This window comes from Mesoplodon mirus, assembly GCF_964341445.2.
Source record: "Mesoplodon mirus genome assembly, chromosome: 2".
Taxonomy (NCBI): domain Eukaryota; kingdom Metazoa; phylum Chordata; class Mammalia; order Artiodactyla; family Ziphiidae; genus Mesoplodon; species Mesoplodon mirus.
In genome coordinates this window covers 151,304,353-151,323,100 of record NC_138977.1, presented here as the reverse complement: position 1 = coordinate 151,323,100, position 18,748 = coordinate 151,304,353, and the positions used below count along the sequence as shown (strand labels likewise).

The 18,748-nt window shown below is 46.5% G+C and overlaps 2 protein-coding genes across 2 annotated transcripts in view; one reads left to right on the top strand and one right to left on the bottom strand.

Moving 5' to 3' along the window:
- Positions 1-13,834: 13,834 nt before the first annotated feature.
- On the bottom strand, positions 13,835-14,992 carry NEUROG2 (neurogenin 2). Its single transcript, XM_082631094.1, has one exon. It carries the CDS (start codon positions 14,853-14,855, stop codon positions 14,037-14,039), a length of 819 nt encoding a protein of 272 aa, XP_082487220.1. The 5' UTR covers positions 14,856-14,992; the 3' UTR covers positions 13,835-14,036.
- Positions 14,993-15,238: 246 nt separating this feature from the next.
- Positions 15,239-18,748, top strand: part of LOC309809721 (uncharacterized protein) — a 39,581-nt gene continuing 36,071 nt past the window's right edge. Inside the window, exon 1 of the transcript XR_014294896.1 lies at positions 15,239-15,454. The gene's annotated coding sequence lies outside the window, so the exon portion shown is untranslated. The remainder of the gene's footprint in view (positions 15,455-18,748) is intronic.

The window sequence follows — 18,748 nt, the reverse complement described above, 5'->3', positions numbered from 1 at the left end:
GTTATTTTTGAAATAACTAAAAATCCGAAGTTTGTATAATTTTTATACTTAAAATACCATGTTCATTTGTTACTGAACTTTTCCCCAAAGTCCAGCAAGCCAAATGCTGAGACGTGGAGGTTTGCATCAGACAAAAGGTTTATTCAGGAGGCAGCCAAGTGAGGACAAAGAAGAACAAGTCTCAAGTCAGCCTCCCCCAAGGCGAGGGGCTCGGAATATTTATGGGATAAAGCTGAGGCATGAGGAGCGTGGGGAAAGGTGACTGAAGATAAGGAAAAGGTGAGGTAATTGTCCTGCCCTGTAGATGCCACAGGTGCAACTCAATAACAAGCCTCTTCGTGGAGGAAAACCGTGGTTAGCATGCTGTAAGGGTGGAGGTTTTGGCCCTCTGACATCACAGGGTCACCAGTGGACACTTGCACATGCCCAGTTGGAGGGTCAGTCGCCTCAAACCTGCTCGAACTAGACACAGCTTACTCCAACTTCCTGATAGAACTTGGGCAAACATTGTTTAGGCTACCTGACACTTGGAGGATGTGTAAATTTTTGCAAAAATAATCAAAGTGGAGATTTATCAGAGAAGGTACGTTACAGTGCATTATTTATTAAACAATTTAAAGGCTCTAACTGGTGACTACCCTTGGTTTCACATTTGATACACGTATATTTCCAAAGAATAACCAAATAGCAACCATTTGTTGGGACTTACTATGTGCCAACCACATTACATGCACTAGCTCATTTAACTCTGTTTAGAAATAGGGAACTAAAGCCAAAATTAAGTTGATCACACAGCAATAAATATTAGAAATGAGATTTGAACCCAAGCTGACTGATCCCCAAGCCCAGGCATGTGATACTCAGGATTCAAATTTAACTTTTCTATTTTACTGTGATAGAGCAATGTGAATGGAAGCTCAAGTATATTACAACGCACACAGAAAGGTGCTACTTACTCAGCCATAAAAAGGAACGAAACTGAGTTATTTGTAGTGAGGTGGATGGACCTAGAGTCTGTCATACAGAGTGACATAAGTCAGAAAGAGAAAAACAAATACTGTATGCTAACACATATATATGGAATCTAAAAAAGATCATGAAGAACCTAGGAGCAAGACGGGAATAAAGACACAGACCTACTAGAGAATGGACTTGAGGATATGGGGAGGGGGAAGGGTAAGCTGTGACAAAGCGAGAGAGAGGCATGGACATATATACACTACCAAACGTAAGGTAGATAGATAGTGGGAAGCAGCCGCATAGCCCAGGGAGATCAGCTCGGTGCTTTGTGACCACCTAGAGGGGTGGGATAGAGAGAGTGGGAGGGAGGAAGACACAAGAGGGAAAAGATATGGGGATATATGTATATGTATAGCTGATTCTCTTTGTTGTAAAGCAGAAACTGACACACCATCGTAAGGCAATGTGTATAAATGTAATAAAGATGTTAAAAAAAATAGAAGAGATGGGGTATGATGCACGGAGGGGAGAAGGGTGGGAAGGTCACACAGCTTTCTGCAGCAGCATTTCTCAGAAGGCATTTGCTGATTCTGGGTGCAGGGCTGGAAACTACACATCCAAGAAGAACTGCTGGGGATCAGGAAACCAGCAGAGCTATTGTGATCATAAAGGACTGGAGAGACACAGCTGGAAAGTGGAGGGGTCTTGAGCATTCAGTCCCCTACCCCAACATGGTTATATATAAGCTCTGAAGCTTCACAGACTTGAAAAAAAAGAAAGAAAACTACTGAGAAAAACTAAAATTAATCTATCAATATGTTAGAAGCTAGGATTGCAGTTACCTTTGGACGTTAAAGAGTTTTAAGGGGGCTTGTGCATCGCTGGTAGGGTTCTGTTTCTTGATCTGGGTGCTTTTTGTAAGCTATATTCACTTTGTGAAAATTTATCAAGCTACATGCCTATTATTTGTGCAAGTTTCTGTAGTATGTTTCATATATATATATATATATACACACAAAGATACATATACAAGAAGCATGTTTCATACAAAGAGACACATAAACACAAACATCCATACATAAATGTTTTAGATAAATATTTGTATGTATCCACATATACACAACATACATTTTTTTCCATTATTCTTTCATGCAGGTAAAAGGGTTTCTTCTTCTTAATGTTTAAAATTGTTAAAATAGTATGGAAATTTTAAGACTTTTACAATCTAAGACGTTAAGGGGAAAGATATCCACTCTATACCTTGGCTTAATAAAATTGCCTAAATTTTAATGCATGTCATTGTTATCAACAGTTCAAAGTCACACATAAGTTTGTGTATTAAACTTTGTTACTGAGCAATATGTCATCACATAAAAATGAATATGAGTCAGAGGATCATTATGAAATAAAATGTGTAATGAGAAAAAAAAAAAGGCGTTACTGTCACCTCTTAACCTGTTCAAACAATTATGTTTATGTAGCATATACCCTGAACTGCTAACTCCCACCTTGTCCACTACCTCACCTCTCAGGTCTTCTGTCTACTCTTCTTAGCTTTGGAAGATTCTGGGTGCAGCCAGAAATGATGAACTGTTGCATTAAAAAAAAGAATTGCTCAGGCAGACCCGTTTATGGCCACATCCATCTATGACAGGGGTTGGGGGAAGGGTTAACATTTTAACACCCTACTTTCTTCTTATCAAAGAAGCGGGGGAGAGGGACTTCCCTGGTGGTCCAGTGGTTAAGACTTCACCTTCCAACTCAGGGGGTGCAGGTTCCATCCCTGGTGGGGCAGCTAAGATCCCACATGCCTCACAGCCAAAAAACCAAAACATAAAACAGAAGCAATATTGTGACAAATTCAAAAAAGACTTTAAAAGATGGTCCAGGGCTTCCCTGGTGGCGCAGTGGTTGAGAGTCCGCCTGCCGATGCAGGGGACACGGGTTCGTGCCCCGGTCCAGGAGGATCCCATATGCTGCGGAGCGGCTGGGCCTGTGAGCCATGGCCGCTGAGCCTGCGCGTCCGGAGCCTGTGCTCCGCAACGGGAGAGGCCGCAACAGTGAGAGGCCCGCGTACCAAAAAAACCCCACAAAAACAAACAAACAAAAAGATGGTCCACATCAAAAAGAAAAAAATTTATTTAAGAAAAGTTTTGGGACTTCCCTGGTGGCCCAGTGGTTGAGAATCCGCCTTCCAATGCAGGGGATGTGAGTTCGATCCCTGGTAGGGGAACTAAGATCCCACATGCCACGGGGCAGCTAAGCCCACGCTCCACAGCTACCCAGCCCAAGCACTCTGGAGCGGGAGCACCAATACCAGAGAGAAGCCGGCGCTGCAAGAAGAGCCCACATGCTGCACCTAAGACCCGATGCAGCCAAATAAATAAATAAAAACAGGGGAGAGCTTTGAGATGTTTCTTAATTGCGTATGCATATAAATAGGAATTTGGGACTGATTGTTCTTTGTCTATTAAAAAAATTCCTCATTCGTCAGCGTTAACTCCACAAATACTTGCTGAGCTCCTACTGTATGGGAGGCCCTTTTACAGATGCTGGAGAACGAGAACGGGCGTGTGTGCACCTGCGCGCACACTTCCTCCTAGAGCTTACTGTAACAAGATGATAACTTAGTAAGATCTTATACCTGTGGGTGATAAGTGTGAGGAAAATAAAGATGGTTTGACCTTTCCAAAGCGATGTACACAACTGGACAAGAATAAACAAATCATACATGTATTCAATACAGTCTCCAATTGAATTAATATCTAAAAATAAGGTATAAACTTTAAAAGGAAAAAGGCCATTTGTTGACTTGGATCTCTCAAAGTCTCTGCATCATAAGGTGAAGAGCAAACCTCCTTACTAAAAGATCCATACTTTTATTGCTTTTCATGAAGTTCAGTGACAGAGTAGTATACTTCATCCAGCCTTTGGAAAACAAGTATTGACATTAATCTAAGGTGAAGCTAGGAGAACACTAGTTCATAAGGAATGAAGTAAAAATCCAAACTGCCATGCTTGGGGCTGGTGCCTTCAGCTTTCACTACCTCTCCTCTGCTCTACAGCTCTCTGCTCTGAGGCCCACCGTCTCCCCTCTTCAGCAAACCAGACCATCATGTTAATAAGAGTTGATTTGTAAATAGCGTCTCCCTCACGCCATCTCCATCCCCCTTTGGCCAGGCTCCTACTTTTCTGCTCGATGGCACAGATGCGGCTTTGAGCTGACTGGGACCAGGCAGCTATTAGCAGCAAATCCAGTGAGGGAAATTAATGAAGGGGACAACTAATAAAAGACAGCTCAGGACAGCCAGACTAACTTGCTCTGAGCAGTAATTAACTTTTTTCTTTTTCTTTTCTTTTTTTTTTTTTTTTAGCTCATGAAGGTAAATATGCCATCGGCACTGGTCCAGTCTAACTCTTCTTTATTAAAAAGGAGAGAGCAGAGCTATTCATGGGGAGCTGAGACTTAATCTGTTTTCCCCCCAAGAAGAACAATTTTAAATTACTTGTGTGATGTGTTTGTAGATCCTTGATGCCCAAATCAAGATATACCTTTAAAGATGAGGGAGAAAGGAGGTAGATAAAGAAATATGTCTCTGAATAAAAGAAATAGTCATCCTCTGCTCAGAGGTAGCTTGAAAGAGAGAATCTTTTTTAAAGGTTTGCTCTTCTTCCATACCTAAAATGATTGACTTTTTCTATGCAATGCAAGCACTGAATAAAAAACAAGATTGGATTCAAAGTGCACGGCAAGTCTTAGATGTCGGTGTTAAATATTAGCCTAGCTTGAGGGACGTTTCAGTTGCCTTTCTCCATCCTCCAGTTTCCATTTTTAAAGACACAGTTATAAAAGGCAACTTAAAATTTTGTGTCTTCATCTATTTTTGAAAATCAGCACAGCTCTTCTTCTGAAAATATGTCTTCTGAAAATACATGTACCAACATAAAACAGTTAGGGTTTGTCCAAAAGTGTTTCTAAAAACAAATCTATAGTATTTTATAAAAACTTTGAAAATCAGAACTAGAAAAGACTTTGGAAATATCTAGTCTTATCAGGCTTATCAGGCTGAGAGACTTACTCATGGTCACACAGCCAGTCAGTGACAAAAAGGACCCTCACCACAAATTCAGCCTCTTGACTCAACCCAGTGCTCTGGCTTCCCCAAAATGAAAAGCTTCGTCACATACTCTAAGTTAATAAGCTGGTTATAGTACTTCAGCCAAATGTGTAATTTATCTTTACTGTCCCCTTACAGGCTTGGGTACAACAGGATCAAATAACATTATCACAGTGAGTTTTATCCATAGCACCTCAGGAGTCAATCTACTCTTCAAACTAACCTCCAGAACCTATGGAAGCACCTCGGTCGCTTTCTGGATAGTATGGGGCAAACACATAATTACGTGCAGGGCTCTCTCAAGAACAGATGGCTTCAGATAATGGGTGCCCTCCTGCAAAACTGCCTTCAGTCAATCAGTAACACTATACAAAGGTGAGTACAGCTGCATATTATTATTTCCCACAAGATAGCAGAAAGGTTATATGTCGTGAATGACAGAACTTCATACATGCTTCTACATCAGCAGTAGGGAGAAAGAAAGTTTATTACAATAGAGAAAATGAGGGCAGTGACACAATATGCTTTAAAAATAAAAATAGCTTTTATTACATAAGGTATGTAAAGTAGTCAAATTCATAGGAACAGAAAGAAGAATATTGGTTTCCAGAGGTTGGAAGGGAGGAGAAATGGGAGCTGTTGTTTGATGGGTGTAGAGTTACAGTTTTGCAAGATGAAAACATTCTGGAGATTGGTTGCACAACACTGCAAATATACTTAAAACTACTAAACTGTACAGTTAAAAATGGTTAAGATGATTTTTAAAAATCACTCTAAGAATGGCTGTAGACTTTGAGACATAAAGCTTTCTTGCATGGCCAAAAATAAAAATAAAATTGTCTTTTATAACACAATCTTCAAACTATTCAGAGGTGAGCCACCAAGTTTTACAGACTTTTTTTTTTTGCTACAAATAGGTTATATAGTCTTCAAATAAATATACTTCCATATTAATCAAAGTGGGTTTTTATGATGCAGCAACAACCTTCAAATCTTCCTGGCTTTCAACTCACAAGTTTTTTTCTCCCTCATGTAACATCCACTGTGAGTTGAGGTGACTCACAAGAACCACTACTCTCTATATGATCACTCAGAAGCCCAACGAGCTTTGATATGTTGGCCTCACCCTCTCAAGAGAAGAGGAAGATAGAGACCAGAGATGGAGCCCCACCCTACTGTAAGGGGCCTGAGCATGCCCAATAGGGTTAGAACATCAGATATTCATGGAGACTAGAAATGTCCTCCACAGTATCCAGCAGCAGGATTTTGTCCAGATGGAATGAAATGAAGTCACAGGCCTTGAATAAGAGTTCCAGAGTAGGATAAAGATAGTACCAATGAAATTCTGTTTCCTGAAACATGCAGGAACATTGCCTAGTGTATATGGGAGGCGCTATCAGGACAAGAAATGGTAATACTCAAACAGTGACACAATGATGAAGGGCAGTGGCTGACGGTTGTGACTGTTACAGATTCTGTGAGACAGTGAAGCTACTGTGTGGTGTAATCATAGCTACCTTGTTTAATGTTATTTGGAGACTCCCAATCCCTTCAAATATGCTATCAAAATTCTAAAGTGTGTCATGAATACCAAAAAGTTGAGAAGCCTAACATTTATGAATACTCTCCTTTTAGTCCCTTACGAAAGATCTTATAACATCACTTGTTTTGCTGGGGTAGGAAAAGGGAACCATTGAACTTTGGTGTCTTTTTGGTGGAAAGAGATAGAACTAGCAATTATCTGGAGAGCTATGACCAGTAGCTGCCACCATAGGGATTTGCTCCAGCCTGCTTTGTAATGTGTTATCACCATTACCACCTTATACATGTTGTTATCGAAGACATGAGTATCTGAGAAATTCAGAGTAATGTGAAGGTGAGGGAAGTACTCTGGCCAGTGCCTTCATCAGTTCAGTTTCATCTTATGTAGTTTAGAACCATTTTGCTCTGAAAAAAACTCTAGGAAGTCTAGACAAGTCTCCCCAATGTAGGAGAGCAGAATGGTCTTAAGATTCCAGAATAGTTTTACTCAAGTAGAACTGAAACCCCTTTTAAATTATTTGCTCACAGAAAAATAAAACTCAGTTTTCACTACACTCTTTCTGATTCTTCCCAGACTAAAGCTGTCATATAGACTCTCCTAGGTCTACTGAAAATGATAGGAACTTCTTTTGCAAAGCCATCAAGAGCTCTATTGGCAAGGCTTGCCTGTGCAGTGCCCATGTCGTGCAGATATGGTGAAATCATTTTCTTCTAATTCAAGAGAAACACTGGATTTGAACTCAAAACTTTTGAGTTGCTTTAGTGCTCCACCAGCAAAATCATGTTTTCTTCTTTGTCTATTTCGAGCTGCTGCCACGGCAATTTTGAGTTAAGGAAGATATTAGGTCAGATAGGTTTGATTCAGAAAAAAAAAACATTTTTGATCATGTTCTAGGCACTGTGAAATGAAAGAAGTATTAATGCATTAATACAATAGTTATCTAAAGTTTATGGTTAGACTTTTCTCCGTATAGTTTCAAAGGTTTTACCTCATTTGATTTCTCTTCCAAAATTATCTGGAAAGTAAGGCAAAAAAAAAATTGATCATATCCTCACAATGAATCAATCTTCTTGTACATGTTTGCATGTAGTGTTTCAATATATGTGAAAGGTATGAAGAAAAACCACAAAATCAAATTAAAGTTATCCCAGAATCTCTCATTTTTTAATTATTTCAATGCATAGCAAAATTTATGTTACAGAAAGAAAGCAATGGCAAGCCCATGGGGTTGTCTTTTGTCACACTGGCACTAGTTTGGCTTCTTTCTGCTATTCTTATACCAAAGAGGCAATAAACCCCCTTGAGAGTCATAGAGCTGCCTGTGGAGGCCTGACAGAGCATAGAAGCTTTTATGCCAAAATACAATGCACAAAGGGATCATAAACACATGTGAAAAGGAAGATGACCTCTTTGTCACAAGGAATTAGGCTTTATTGCAAGCTGCTACCCTGGAAACCAGCCCCCAGCTTTCTCTGCTTATTTTGAAGGTTCCTGTTCCCATATAACATGAACTTCAGCACTTTTACTTGTTTCTAGATCAAATAAGATAGGTGAAAGATTTTGGTTCTTTGCTTCGTTGTTTAATGTCTCCAGGTATGCCTCCAGGTCCTGGAGTGAAGAGGATCAAGGAGAAGGTGGTAATGGAATCATTAGAAGGGAAGAATGAATGAAGAAAAATACTGGTGGCACAGTCTGTTCTACAATTCAACAAGATCAGAGAAGATATACACTTGTTTTTGAATCTTTGAAAGACCAGCTACAGTCCAAACAGCCTCTCTGGGAGAAGTGTCCTTTGAAATAACTCTAACATTTTGCATCTTGATTTCTTACGTCTCTGGAATTCAGTATACCCTACAGTGTCTACCAGGTAACATGACTCTACAGGGCTATTGTCAAAGTCCAAACAAAATTAAAATTATGCTTCCATTGGGAAAAATCTTGAATCCCAAGTCCTTCTATTTCGTAAGAAGTATGACTTTTGTGAGAAACTTGATATGAAGGAAAACGATTGCTTATACAATTACAGCCTTGAAAAGTAAAAAGGAAAGATAAGTAAAAAGAGAATTTACAATGAGCTAAACAACTGTTGAAAGCTCTGAGTCCAAAAGCTGGTGGGACACTTGAAGAATGCCCCGGGGTCCAGCTTGGTGAGATGCGGGGGCTCGGATGAGGAATGGGACCCCGGTCGCGCAGGTGCTTCGCGAATCCCCCTTCGTTCCCGCCTGCGTCTCCCCGCCCCCGCCTTCCCGGAATCCTGGGCTTAGGGCCCGAGAAGGCTGAGCGTTTCTCCCACAGGTGAGACCTACCCAGACTGGAGCGCAGAGCTGGCGGCTGTCCGGTTGCTCAGGAAGCCCCAGCCTTTCACGTAGCGTTCCTAGTCAGTAATCCAAGTTGACTTTTCCCCCTTCGCGCTTGAGGTTTTGGAGAAGCTGGGTGAGAGAGAAAGCAGAGATGAAAGCAGAGAACTCCCACCGCCTTCCCTCCTCCTGCGACCCCGGCACCGAGAGGAAAGGAAAAAAACAAAGTCATTTATTGTAGCGCACACAGCATCAGGACTCTTTCCCACTCCATCTTCCGACTCCCGCCACCGTGCAGGGATATAATAGCTCCGGCCACACTGGCTTTCTCGATCCGCTTTCCGGATGACTGAATTTCTTTGCTCCTCTCTCCTGTCGGGGACCATCTGAAACTGCCCCCATCTTGCGTTCCCAGGGGCCCTCCCCACCCGCCTCGTTTCCACTCGGGGACCAAAGAGCAGCTCACTTCGGCGTCCCCCATAAGACGAACCCCACCCAGGCTGGGTAAACCAAACCGGGAAAGGAAAAACGGCTGGGGGGCGAGGAGGACCGCTCCTGCAGACCTCGGCCCTGGCGGACCCCGGCGGGTGCCCACTGCGAGCCACGTGGGGAGGCCCCAAGCGAGGCGCACGCCCGCAAGGGCTTTGGAAAAGAGACTGCCGAGAGAACAATGAACCCTGGAGGACAGAGGGAGGTGGAGGGGGCTGAGAACTCTCGTCCTTCACCGCCTTCCCCCTTTGGGGACATTCCTTAGGTTTAATCATTAAAGTGGATCCTTTTTTAAAAGGAGGCAGGAGCTTAACGCAGCCGTTTCTGACAATCAGCCCCACACGCTGTCAGCGAAGTGAAAGATCTGGATCGAGCTTTGTTGCTTCGCTACCAATAGCAGACTTGGGGAGACCAAGCCTCCGATTTCTGCCCACATCAAAGCAGTGATTATGCAAATACCCATTTTTTTTAAAGAATAAAATGGAGGGGGAATTATTTATCAAACAATGAACCCCCTGCCAGGGCGGGAAACAATAGATCAGACCAGATAGCCCTTCTAGCCCCAGGCTGGGGGAGCGGGAAGGGGGGTGCTGGAGCCCTCACGTTTTATTGGTCTAACCTAATTTCACTAATTCTCTTTTCACACATTTTTCTTTTGCGGATTCGGAGGCCAGGACTTTCACGCTCCCGAGAGCGCCCTGCGTTGGCGCGATTCAAGGGCTGCCTGTTTTATTTAATTAATACATTCAAAGCTCGCCTGGGACCCGAGAGCCTGGGGGTGGGGGAAGACACCGAGGCCGGGCGTGAGGAGGAGGCGCTTTTAACGGGTTGCAGGTGTCGAGGCCCAGAAGTCACAACCTGCCCAAGGCTGTGCGATGCAGGGGGTGCACGCGGCGGGCGGCGGCGGCTCGCAACTCCCTGCCTCTGCCTCAGACTCGGCCCTGCCGCAGCCGGGCGCCCAGGCGACCCGGGCCGGAGGGTGGGCGCCGCAGAAGCGGGCCCTGGGCCTAGATGCGCTCCGCGGGTAACAGGACCCTCGCTCCCTCCCGGCCAAGGCCGCCCGGGGAAGCCTGCGCCTCCGCCGGGCCCGCCGGGCTCTGCCCGGGAGGGAGACTACCCGGCTGCTGCCCAGGTGCTGGGGGCTCCGGGAGCCCCAGTACTCCTCTAGTCCCCGCCTCGTCTGGCGGCCCACCTCTCCGCTTCTCCTTTTTCTCCTTGTTCACCCTCAGATGGATTTGTCTTAGATCTGGTGAAGGAAAATCAGCCCTAAGTCCTGGGCACTTCAGAACAAGTAAATACAATCAATGCCTGGAGCCTGGCGGCGCCGAAGCAGAGGTCCACCCGGGCCAGGACCAACCCTCGCACCTCTCCGCCCTTAGGTAAACACGCCACCGCACCCCTGGAGCTGGAAATAACTGGCAACTTTTGCGGTGTGGGACTGTCATCAGAACAACATCTTCATGGCCTTGCTTGAAACGGCTCTCAGCAGAGAGCTCCAGAAATAGAATGGCTTGGCTCAGTGGCCCACGAACCTGCTTGGTGCAGACAGACCAAGCTGGTCACAGGGCGGGAGGCGAATGGGTAAAATGGAAGAGCGACTACATTCCCTACTGCTGAAGCTTCGACCAGTAATTCTCATCCCTACAGGGGACGGGAGAGGACGACTGGGCCTCAACCCACAGGCTGCGGAGGTTGCAGTGGGTGGGGAGGAGAACTCCCAGCGCGAAGTGAGGCAGAAAGAACATCGTTCTTAACCGCTAAAAGTGATTAGACGCCATAAAAAATAATTGCATCTACTTAGTGTAAAATAAGGTCTGCTGGAGACAGCGGAGGAAAAGCCCGAGTGTAGATCACAGACGGGAGATGGAATTCCTGCCGTATATGACGTGATGCTGGTGTGTAAGAGGACCTGCAAGCTCTTGCTGAACGGGTCTCTGGTCCTGGAGAAACTGCAGAGGTGGCTGCTAGATTCAACTAGGTTGCAGGTTAAGTCATTAGGTGTATTACCCATCAAAACTATGACTATTGAACCCTCCCCCCATCTGTGCCTCTCCAAATAAGCTGTTAGGGTCACCACCTGATTATAGGATCCCCCCTCACCAGCTGAGGTTTCCTGAGTACCTGCACCTGAAGATTTACCTTCCCCAGACTTGTCATGAACCTGTTTCCTTGGCAAGTTTCCAAAAGAAGCCTATAATCACCATAAAAGCATCATCATCACTAAATTAACAGTTATTTGGCATTAAGACCGTGATTTTCAAAACTCTCAGATGTAAAAAAAAAAAAACTCATACTACGATTGCTTTGCTTGCTGGCTTGGCTTTTTAAACACTAGAAACATAAAGGTGAATGTACGAGAAAAATCACTTTCTCCTCATATTAGATAATCGAGTGGCTAAGAATAATACAATCTTTAAACTAGAAGGGGTTTTCCAACAGGTCTCCCTTACATCCAGAGATGAAAGCCAGACAAACCCTGGGTTGGTTCTTCCTTTTATTAAAAATGGAGTTATTGAGATATTAAACACTTAATATTTTCCATATGGATGGAGAGGAAGAGCAGTTTCAGATAGGCGTCTCAGGAGAGGTATCATTGCTTTATGCAGAGGAGTGGAGGATTTGGCTCAAACCAGAAGCAGATATGAAGTTCATGAGGGTGGGCAAGACAGTGAACAACCAATATTTCTTTACTGACATGATCCTTTTTTAGCTTGTGTTGTCCTGGACACCCTTCCCTAAAGGGCTTAAACCTAGAATGTGGTCAACGTTCACTTGGTCATCTTTGACCCAAGGCCAAAGGTCACTGATTTCTGCTTTGGAGATTGAGGTACAAGTTACAGAGTTATGTACCCTGGAGATTAGGAAACCATTTTTGCTTTTTCTTTGAAGAAGTTGTGTAAACTATTTTAACAAAGACTGGATTGGCTAATATGAAATCAGCTTCCAATAATGAATTTATAAATACGCAGTTACGTCACAGATGTTAGAGCTGGAAGGGGCCCTTAGAGATCATGTCCAATCCCTTTAGTTCATAGATGATAACTGAAGCTCAAAGAAGTGAAGTGTAAGAATCAAATTTCTACATACTCCACCAAGAAATTTCAACTTCACTGTTTTTTAAAATCAAGGTTTCTGAACATTGGCACTTATCATGATTTAATTATCATTAATTAAAATGATAATTAATATCAAAATAAAATTATCATAAATGCTCCCCCCCATTTTTTTTACTAATCTTGTTTGCTCCGAAATTGATTTCTTAAAAACTAAGTTTTGTCTGTATTGAGAGTTATACTTTTATATCAGTGTTAGTGTCTCGAATATAATTCAGCTTCCTGTGATTGCTTAGACCTTATGTGTCAGTGAAATCTCTGCACAAACATTGACAAAAAAATACAAGTACTCTACTCAATTTGATATTGGGAGAATTTCAGAAAAATGCAACTCATTCTTCTAAAAGCCACATAAGCAGGAAAAAATTGTAATACAGCACACAAAAACTATGAAAATTAGATATTTTATTTATAGTTTAATCATGAGAACAATTTTCTTGTTCTTCCAAGATGTAAATACATACTAGAATAAACTCTGTAGAATATACAAAAAATACATACTTTTCTCATGAAATTTTTCTTTATAATAAATAGAAAGAAACACGTGTGTGGCTGATCCTGATAATGCTCCGTGTCTGCTTAGGTTTTCAGCCTGTTGATTTATTTTTAATCTCTTGAAAGAATAGGGGAGTTCCTTCTCCCTTAAAAGGTCGAGATAAATAATACATGAAGCAATCCTCCCTCATGATTTTTCCCTTTTCCTCCACATTTCTCCTTTTGATAGAGAGTTCAGCCTAAATTTCCACGCTTGCATTCAATCATTACAAAGCCTACAAATTATACAATGACTTCTAACCTGGCCCTCTAACAAAACAACTTTTTCCCCCTTATAAATCATAAGAGACAGATGGCAAAATGGAGAAGAAAAAGGAAAGAGAAGGGCGGGACAATAGGCATTGTGACGAATCTGGGAAACAGAACAAAGTGCACAGCAGAGAGGGAAAGTTTGGTTTGACAGGTGAAATTCCCACAGCCCGCAGACAGCACTGGGAATAAAGCAGATGCCAGCCATTGCAAATCTGTGGATAATATTATTACCGGTAAAAATCATTCAGATGCTAAGATACATTTCTTTCTACTCGACATTAACATCTCTACATAGAAGCAAAGGTGAAGAGATCACAGGAACCAGTTGCATTCCCCCTGGGAGATTCACACGCACTGCACCGAGAGAGGGGAAGAGCGTCAGTCCGCTCTGCGAACTCTTTAGACATGCCACCTTCATCTCTCCCCAGCATCTTTTCAGCCTTAAGAAGTGCCCCCCAAACTCTACCATCCTCTTTGACAATAAGCTCCATCACACCAATAAATTAGAGAGCCCGTCTGACTGAAGGAAGCCCTTCGCCAAGGAAGGTAACAAACAACCGAGGAATCATAACGGCTACACCTGCTCTGAGTAGTGAGATCGTTTCTGGGGCATGGAAAGCGGGGTCAGGAGAGGTGTGGGAGGAGGGCCTGAACGGGGACAGGAAAGGGTAGCCACTAAGGCCTGGCGTGGGTAGCCGAGATGGCGGCTCTAGATACAGTCCCTGACTATGGGCAGGTGAGGTGCGTAGCGGTGCTTGTCGGGAGGTGGGGACTGCCAATAGTCCATGTCTGAACCCGCCGGGCTGGCAGGAGATAAAGTGCAGCTGTAGGGAGAGGTGGAGTTGGAGGAGGCGGAGGAAGACGGCGCGGGGCTGTTCGTGCAGCTCCACGTCGAGGCAGGCGAAGGGCTATCTCCGCTGTTGCTCAGGGCGGCACTAGAGCCTCCGGGGCTCAGCAAGACGGCCTCGGAGAAGAGCGCCCCCGGCAGGCCGCCGCCACCGCCCCCACAGTGGTCAGCCAGGCGCAGCGTCTCGGTGAGCGCCCATATGTAGTTATGGGCGAAACGCAGGGTCTCGATCTTGGTGAGCTTGGCGTCCTCGGGGAACGTGGGGAGCACCTCACGCAGCGCGTCCAGCGCCGCGTTGAGGTTGTGCATGCGGTTGCGCTCGCGGTTGTTGGCCTTCAATCTACGGGTCTTCTTGATGCGCTGCACCGTCTCGGCCGTCTTGGCGCCGCGAGTAACGGCCCGCGCCCTGGAGGGGCGCCGCTTGCACTCGTGCACCAGACCCAGCAGCCGCGCTGGCCGGCAGCCCTCGGCCCCTCCCGGCGACCCAGCCCGCGCCCCGGCCCCGGCCCCGGCCCCACGCTGCCGACGCGCCCCGCCCGACGCGCCCAGCTCCTCCTCTTCCTCCTCGTCGGCGCTGGAAGATAGGGGCGTCAGAGCCGCCGAGGCGGGGGAGGCCGAGCCGAGCAGCACCAGCACGTCCTCCTCCTCCTTCAAGTCCAAGGTCTCAGATTTGACGAACATCCTGGAGAAGAGAGCAGAGAGGGAGAAAGAACCAAACGAGGTGTCAATATAGAAGCAGAGGCATGTTCTTGGTGTCGCCGGGACGTACTGCTGCGCGCACCCGAGAAGACCCCCTCGGAACGGCGCCAAGGAGGAAGGTAAATTGGGGAGGAAACCCCTACTGTGCTCCCCAAGCTCAGGAGCGCCCCTTGTTGTGCCCCGTCGCCAGCCAGCTGAGTCCCGAACTCTACCGGCCGCCCTGACAGCTGTGTTCCCGCCCCGGAAAGGGCTGCGGCCCCCGTGACAAAGATTCTGCGCGAGCGAAGGGCGTTCGGGCGTGGTGGGACGGAGTACGGGAAACACCCTTCCAAGTAGGAAGCAGCCGCGCGGATACTTACTTGGTTCGCTCTCTGAATGTGCCTCGGCTTCGCTATTACTTTGGCGTGTGCTGCGATTCTCCGAGCAGCCCGGAGCGCAGTGCTGCCCCTTCTGCTGCCTTGGAAGCAGCGGGACTGGCGCTACTGCGGCGCGGCTCCGCGGGGGACCTCTCCGTCGTGCGAGTTTGCCAAGAGCCCCGGCGGCCGCGGCGACCCGCCCGGGTCTCGTGTGTTGTGCTGGTGGTGCGTGTCTGTCTGTCAGTAAGTCCCCGGCCGTGCGGCTCCTGGCACGCGACTCCCAGGCACTCCAGTTAAAGCGAAGCTGCTTGTGGTTCAGTGGCTGCGTGTCTGGCACACGACTCTCCTTAAAACCCCTTATATACCACCAAGAAAACAATCAGATCTGCCCCCGGGGCCCCCATCTCCCCCCATCCGCGGCCGCCGCCGCCTCCTCCCCCTGTGCCGGCCCCCCTTCTCCCCCGCTTTTCCCTCCCCGGCTTACTCTTTTCATTGCATTATCATCATTCATTTCTTTCTCTTTCTTCACCCACTTCCCCCCTCCCCTGGCCCTGCCATCCATCCTCCTCCTCCCATCGCCCCCGCCTCTCTTCTCCCCCTTTATCTAATCAGCATAAAATGGTTCTAAAGCTCCTGCTGGAGCTCGAGGCTGCGGTCGGAGTGCTGAAGCGGTGGCGGCTGCACCGGCTCAAGCTGCGGCTGTTGTCGCCGCCGCTGCCCATTGTGATTGGTGGCTCGCGCTCGGCTGGAGCGTGCCGCTAATTTATTAATGAATGGAGGTCGCGAGGCGCAGCTGGCCAATCAGGGCGCCCGGGACTCCGGGAGGCCTGCGAGCCACGCGCACCGGAGCCCGCTCCCTTTCAGCGGCTCATTAGGGGCCGGGGCGCCGGGGGCCGGCGGGGAGACCAAGGCGACCGCCCCCGCCCGGGTCCTTGCGGCTGCACCCCACCCCCGCCCCGACGCGCGCGCGCGCGCGCACCGCACCGGGCGCTGCCCGGCCTCCTAGCTCCCGGACGTCGGGATCCAAGGAATTAGTTAATGGGGGTCAGAATCCTGGGGAAAGCAGTTAGCCCTTTGGTGATGCCGGACGTCTCTTGGCAAAGCTTCTTAGGAGCTGTATCAAATAGTAAACTATTTAAAAACGCTTTCATTTGGTTAAAGGAGGAATGCGGTATGGATGACGAGCTGTGGGCACTTGGTGGGCAAGCGTGTTTAGGTTCCAGAAGGACTGACGTGAGAGGATGAAGAGAGAGGAGATTGGAGGATTCATAGGGGCGTCTCCTGCCAGGGCAGATAGAGTAGGCTTTTAGGGGATGTGAGAATAAAAGCACTCACATATGAGAACGAAAAGGGACCTCCTCATTTTACGTGTGACACACTGAGGCTCTGCGCACGGATATAGGTTTTTGGTTTGCTGTGGGTGGAGGGCGTTAGGGTTAACCCCAGTTTATGGCGGGGCGGACAGCAGAGGCTTCCTGCGCGGGGCCGGGGTGGGGGGGCGGTGGGTGCAGGGGGAAGAGCGCCGACTCGCAGCTCCCTCGAGCGAATGGGCTGCATTGACATCTCCATGACCTCTGCTCCGCTCTGGGGGGCGTTGTAGGGACATGGGGCCCGTCCTCCCGATTCTCCCGGCTTTTCAATAGGAAAAAAAGAGCTGGAGGGCTACTGGACCTCGAAGGGAACTTGTTCTGAATTGCTCAACAGCCCTCCCTGCGTCCTCTTCCTCCTCCTCACGCTCACGCCCACCCTCTTGTCGAAGTGGCTGACTTCTTAGAACCAGAGCCCCAAGAAGTGTGTGCTGGGCCGAGTGTTAGACGGTGCATGAGTAGCGGGGATGGATCTGGACTCCAGTAGATTGGAGAGGAGTCCCTTTCGCAGATTTAAGTTTCAGCAAGGCACAGTTGGAATGTTAGGATTTGAAAAGTGGCCGGAGAAAAAGGATATTGTCTGTGGTCTCGGTCTCATTCGAATTGTAGGAATTGGAAACAAGTTGTATTTCAGAGAAGGGGATGATGGAAGTGTTTTGGAGTGGTTTCAATTTGTTTAATGTTTTCTGCAGGGAGATCATGAGCCGGCCTGGAAGGCACAAAGTAAAGAAAATGAAAATTAGAATCCCATGAAAGAGACTGTTATCCGCTGCAGCTACCCAACCTCCAGACTTCCTTCTGTCCTGAATTTATTTGAAAACTGCCACGATTTTCACCTTGCTGGTTGATATTTGTGCTTTTCGTCTCCTCCACTTTAAAAACAAACTCCCTAAATTTAAAAGAATTATTTCCCCAGTTCCCTCCTCAATCCTTTTAGAACAGATTAATTTCATAAGGCAGAAATGCAGATATTAAAAAAGAAAGAGGAGAAATGTTCAGTGTCTCCAGAATACAGCATTTGCCTCTCTCACACTTCTTTGGGTCTCTGTCTCTGTATCATGAACCTTCAGAATAAGAACTTCATAAAAGAGTTTGACCAAGCAAAAGATGTGTCAGTAGTGGGGCTTCCCTGGTGGCGCAGTGGTTGGGAGTCCGCTTGCTGATGCAGGGGACACGGGTTCATGCCCCGGTCCGGGAAGATCCCACATGCCGCGGAGCAGCTGGGCCCGTGAGCCATGGCCGCTGAGCCTGCACGTCCAGAGCCTGTGCTCCGCAACGGGAGAGGCCACAGCAGTGAGAGGCCCACGTACCGCAAAAACAAAAACAAAAAAAGATGTGTCAGTAGTGAAAGATAGCAGAAGTGCTTACCATGGTTGCACACATTAGCATTATTTTATAGGTGATGATCACTGATACCAAACAAGTAAATACTCTTTACAGCCCCCCCTAAAAGAAAACTCTCTAATGTCTTGGCTAGCCAAGGTAAAAAATTAAAGGGACACATGGGAGTGGATGCAGGATTTTTGTGTTAATTTTAAAAGAAACAGAGGATGAGAAAGCTAGGTTCTGAGGAAATGATCAGACTGCTACAAACAAATACTGGAATGATGGGAGATATTATGGGGTGTCAGTCTTTAGATATCTACGTCTCATGGAAGGAGTTGCCTGCAAAGAAAGACAAACCAATAGGTTAATGTAACAGAAACAAAAGAAAGTTTACTTTAGCATCATAGAAACATCCTTCTTTGCACAGGTCTTAAATTTTTGGTTAAGCTAGGAAGTACTGGGTTGATTTTATGATAAAATATATTGGGGGGAAGAATAGAATCAGAATCCAGTTAAGTGGAGGCTTACTGGAAGACCTGATTAGCTTTTATAACTCCAAACAAACACTGAGATCAAGCTGGTTCTGATGGTTAGGGCTAGTGAAAAACACAATGGATTTCTTTTTTTTTTTCTTAATTAATTAATTTATTTGGGCTTCCCTGGTGGCACAGTGGTTGAGAGTCCGCCTGCCGATGCAGGGGACACGGGTTCGTGCCCCGGTCCGGGAGGATCCCACATGCCGCGGAGCGACTGGGCCCGTGAGCCATGGCCACTGAGCCTGCGCGTCCGGAGCCTGTGCTCCGCAACGGGAGAGGCCACAACAGTG